General features: G+C 35.8%; 1 protein-coding gene across 1 annotated transcript in view; it reads left to right on the forward strand.

Moving 5' to 3' along the window:
- Nucleotides 1-2,322: 2,322 nt before the first annotated feature.
- The window catches only part of LOC106470211 (glutamate receptor ionotropic, NMDA 3A-like), an 85,338-nt gene continuing 82,754 nt past the window's right edge, over nt 2,323-4,906 (forward strand). The window contains exon 1 of the mRNA XM_013930751.2: nt 2,323-2,944. Within this exon, the coding sequence (XP_013786205.2) occupies nt 2,561-2,944 (384 nt within the window). The 5' untranslated portion in view covers nt 2,323-2,560. The remainder of the gene's footprint in view (nt 2,945-4,906) is intronic.

Below are 4,906 nucleotides of genomic sequence, written 5' to 3' on the forward strand. Positions count from 1 at the left end.
GGCCTGTTCTCCGGGGTGTAAAAGTTGAACCTGTACGCTGAAACAAAACGACAATTGAAAGCATTTGAAATGTGTTGTTGTAGACGAATGTTAGATATCATCTACATATAAAGACAAACTAATGGCAAAAATAGTGTAGCGTGCAAAAACAAAACGACAATTACTGGATATATATATAGGAAAGGAAAGCTGAGCTACTTAGAGCGTATAATTACATCTGAGGGACGGTTGGCAGAGAATCTGATGGGTAATATCGAATGAAGAGCTTGAAGCAGGCAAAGACTCACTTGCCTCGAGCACATTAGAAAAAGAATTGGAGAAGAGAAGCTTGAATTAGGAATGTTAGTGCAGGTAGTGAGGAATAGAGAGAAATGGAGAGCCATAATCGTCAACACTCAGAATTGGAGAGGACACCATGATTGATTGATATGCACGTTACATAAGGTAGTGATTACTTAAGATAGATTACACAACCAAGCGCCTATTTTACCAGTGTACTGGCCAGGGAGGAGGTCTGGTAATGCACTAAGTTATTGGAATTAGGAGATTAAGTTCCAACTTTTCTTCTTTCTTTTCCTTTTCTTCTAGTTTTTTTTTTTTATTAACTTTGTCATATTTAATTTCATCATACGATTGATCTGTCCAGCTTTAGGAAATACGTTTTTCTTATCTCTTTATATAATATTTGCGACTGACTCAGAGTTATTGTCCCCAGATGGATGGCAGAAATCAAAGCAACTGCAAGGTAAAAACCATCACCTGGATGTATTTATCAAGCCATGCAGGGGTAAAGCTAAATGAGGAAACTGACAAAAGAAGCCTGAAATATATTGGCAGAATGTCAATCACATCTGCAAAAACGGCAACCATGGAAGGTCTTCAGCAATATTCAGAGGGAATTAGACTGCCAGGAGAACAAGGTGCCGTACGGTGTAGCTAGAAGTAGCAAAATATAAGGAATCAAAAGGACAGTAAACAACCAGTTCAGTTGTAAGATTGGTAAATGAACTCTCTTTTACCTCCTGCGAGGCAGACGATCTTCACATGAGGGGTCAGCGCCTATTGGTACAACCCTTGGGGTTATCACTCATGGCAACTCAACTTCAATTGTCTATTTTTATTACCATGTTTTATTTGTATTGTTTTTTATTTAGAACCAACTATTCTCCCACAACGCGTTGCAGATGGCGAATACTAGTATTAACTGTTGGACACTGCGGGCTTAAAAACCCATGTTTGATCATGATCCTTATATTATACTTTTAATTTGACACTTAAGTTTTATAAGAAAAAGTTAGATCTCATAACTGGTATACCCCAACCACTATGTGGGTCCTAATTATGCAGATACAGATAATTTTATCGTATTCGATGACGAGGAACCCACTTTGAGACTAATAATGCTTGGAAACGGCTTAAATGGGTAATGAAGAAAAACTTTAATATAAGTTTAACATAACAGCAAATGTACAACGCTTCGACAAGGTTTTGTCACCTGATGATTACAAAACCTTGTCGAAACGTTGTAAATTTGCTGTTATGTTTGTTTGTTTGTTTTTAATTATGCACAAAGCTACACAAGGGCTATCTGTGCTCTGCCCACCACGGGTATCGAAAAACGGTTTCTAGCGTTGTAAGTCCGCAGACATACCGCTGTGCCACTGGGGGGCTGCTGTTATGTTAAACTTATATTAAAAGTTTTTCTTCATTACCCATTCAAGCCGTCTCCAAGTATTATTAATTTTACCGTATGTATTTGAAATAAAAAGTCATGAAAATTAATGTTGTTGTATTTCGTACTCGTTCATTTAGCTGTTAAAGTTAGCATAACCACTGTTTTATATACGTCTGTGTGTTTTTGTTTACATATATATATATATATATAATGGAAATGTTATTGATACAAATAATATATTCATAACACAATAACCTAACTTCCAGTTTGGAGTATTTTTCATTGAATACAATATGAACTTAGATTGAACTTCTGTAATATATTAACTCTCTACTCTTTGTCTCTCTTCTGAAAATTCGGCAGTAAGACCTTTTTTTTATTTAATAGACCAGGGATTTTGTCTTGTTTTTCTCTTCAATATACCACCATTAAAAGCGATTGCTTTGGAACTAAACACATAATTCGCTCACCGTGAACTACTTACATTTCACATCCTGGAGCTTTAATCACAGACAGACGAGACCAACTGATATTATCCAACTTTCAATCGATCACAAGAAAAGCAACTGCGTCTGCGCAGTAGACACAGTAGGTAGTGCGCTCGTTTGGAAGCAGTCAATCCGGTGCTTCTCATTTCTCGGGTTAACACAGTTAGTCGGAGAAAAAGCTTAATTTTAATGTTTGGCTTAAAGCATGGTTTTCTAACGCTTTCACCGAGGTGGAAGGTGGGTTACGTATTTCTTCAAGAATACCTGCCCTTGAATAGGATGTAGCGGTAACAAACTCTGATGGCCATTTTTAGTTCTGCAACTCGCCTGTCTTTTTTCGGGGCAGAGACACGTCTTGATCTTAGGTCGATCATAGCGGCCCTTTTACACGAGAAATATGTTTCGAGGACTATTACTGTTACTATTCATTTTCTTCTACGTCATCTGGACGATCCAGATAGCCGCAGTGACGGTTCCTCTTCTGGCCGCCTTCCCGTCAGATTCTGCTTCCCTACTTGGCCAGGCCCTTCGACGGAAAATGGATGAAGTCGAAAATCGCTTGACCAAGAAAAACTTCACTTTTCTCACAAGCTGGGTGGCACTGCCGAATGACACAGAAAAAGTGATAAACGTGTCGTGTCAAACAATAGAAAGTGTCCAACCTGTTCTGGTGTTCAATTTTCTAAATAGGCCCTTTTCATTTTTTCTATCTTTGGTCGCTGGTTATACGGGTATTGCAGAGATTGGCCATGCACTACAGTACAGTGACCGGGCTTCTCAGGTAAGATGAATTCTCGAGATAGTAATTTCGAGAAATATAAGGCGGACATAGCTCTAATTTATGTGGCTTACTAGTCGTTAAAACAGAAGTGTTAGAATAAATGTAATCAGTCCTGAAAGATGTATAAATATAAAGAAATACAAAAGTCCACTCTTGTAATGAATCTTATTAGAATTGGTAACCCACGAAGAAGACCATTAATTCCATGATCCAAAGTCACCAAACATATCTGAAGAGAAAATCTCACATCACGAAAGCGGATGAACACTTTTTGTAAAGTTGATTACAAACTTGGACTCTTTGATTTCTTTATATTTTAACCTACTGTTTCTTATCAACAAAGTTATTATAAATCTGACGCCGCCTTTATAATATTACTTACATTGTTTGGCAATTATAAGTAGTGAACTTATACTTGAAAATAAAAGATGAATAAATATTGACTTAGAAGGGGTTAACATTTTAAGGATTTGAAGATGTGTACAATAAATAAGATGTCGGACTTAAAAAGTCTGATCTGTTGAAACGACATCACCATATCCTTTATTACATCAAGCTGGAAGCCATTTTGAGCATGGTTTAGTTAAGATCTTTATTTTATTTTTACTGGTCTCGAAATACATCAGAAAAGTTATGAAAATCGTGGTTCAGGAAAAAAAGAAGAAACAAGTTTAATACTTCCCTACACTTTTAACTCAAGCTATGATTATCTGATTTAGCCATCCGTATTGAAACTTGACAGAAAATTATTATTATTTTAATATTCCAATTTAAAGGTAATAGATACATTAGAAATAAAGGTTGTTAAAGAGATTCCAGCTCGAGTGTGATATGTTGGATATGAAGATTGATTTATATATATCACTGTTGAGACCCCAGCTCGGATTGATATGTTGGATATGAAGGTTGGTATAAAAGTGCCGGTGTTGAGATCCCAACTCGAATAAGTTGGATATGAAGGTTGGTATAAAAGTACCAGTGTTGAGACCCCAACTCGAATATGTTGAATATAAAGGTTGACATAAAAATACCAGTGATGAGACACCAGCTCGAATCTGTTGGATATGAAGGCTGGTATAAAAATACCGGTGTTAAGACTCCAGCTTGAACCTAACACCCCTCGCATTCCACAGATTGATGTCCTCCCTCCAAAGAAGAAACTTTGCGGTTAAATTAAAGATAAAAGTATTGAAATTCATTGGATCTGTGTAGTCCACAGTATAACTATTTAACACATAAACCATTAAACTGAAAGCCTAATCTGAATGAAGAGTTTTTCCATTATAGTTACAGTTGTAATATAAATAATGTTACCTTCTGATCAAACCAGGCAACCTACTTAGATCGAAAATAATAAATTAACCTGGTAATGAGCATAGCTAATTAGATGATCTTTTCTGACGCTCTTACTTATAGATATTAGAACAGATTATTATATTAAATGAGTTCCTTCGCTGCTAACAAAATTTTTGGCCGTAATCCCAATAATATCTCACGAGATTCGGCTAGCTTAGGAGACTTAAATTAGCCTCAATCCATATACTATGATGACAATGCTAAACAGTCTCTCTAAAAAAGTGTAAAAATATAAACTAGAAGATAATAAAGTCAAATATATTAAACATTCTAAACGATACAGTTAATTAAAGTAACAATAAAGGAATAATATAGTTTACTTTACTTACGAAACACACATAAACATCAGTTATAATGGCTGGAGACGGCTTGAATGGGTAATGAAGAAAAACTTTAATATAAGTTTAACATAACAGCAAATGTACAACGTTTCAACAAGGTTTTGTCATCATCAGGTACATCATGATGATGACAAAACCTTGTCGAAACGTTGTGAATTTGCTGTTATGTTAAACTTATATTAAAGTTTTTCTTCATTACCCATTCAAGCCGTCTCCAGACATTATTAATCTCAAAGTGGGTTCCTCGTCATCGAATTTACATATA

The sequence above is a fragment of the Limulus polyphemus genome, unplaced genomic scaffold, assembly GCF_000517525.1.
Source record: "Limulus polyphemus unplaced genomic scaffold, Limulus_polyphemus-2.1.2 Scaffold3881, whole genome shotgun sequence".
Lineage (NCBI taxonomy): Eukaryota > Metazoa > Arthropoda > Merostomata > Xiphosura > Limulidae > Limulus > Limulus polyphemus.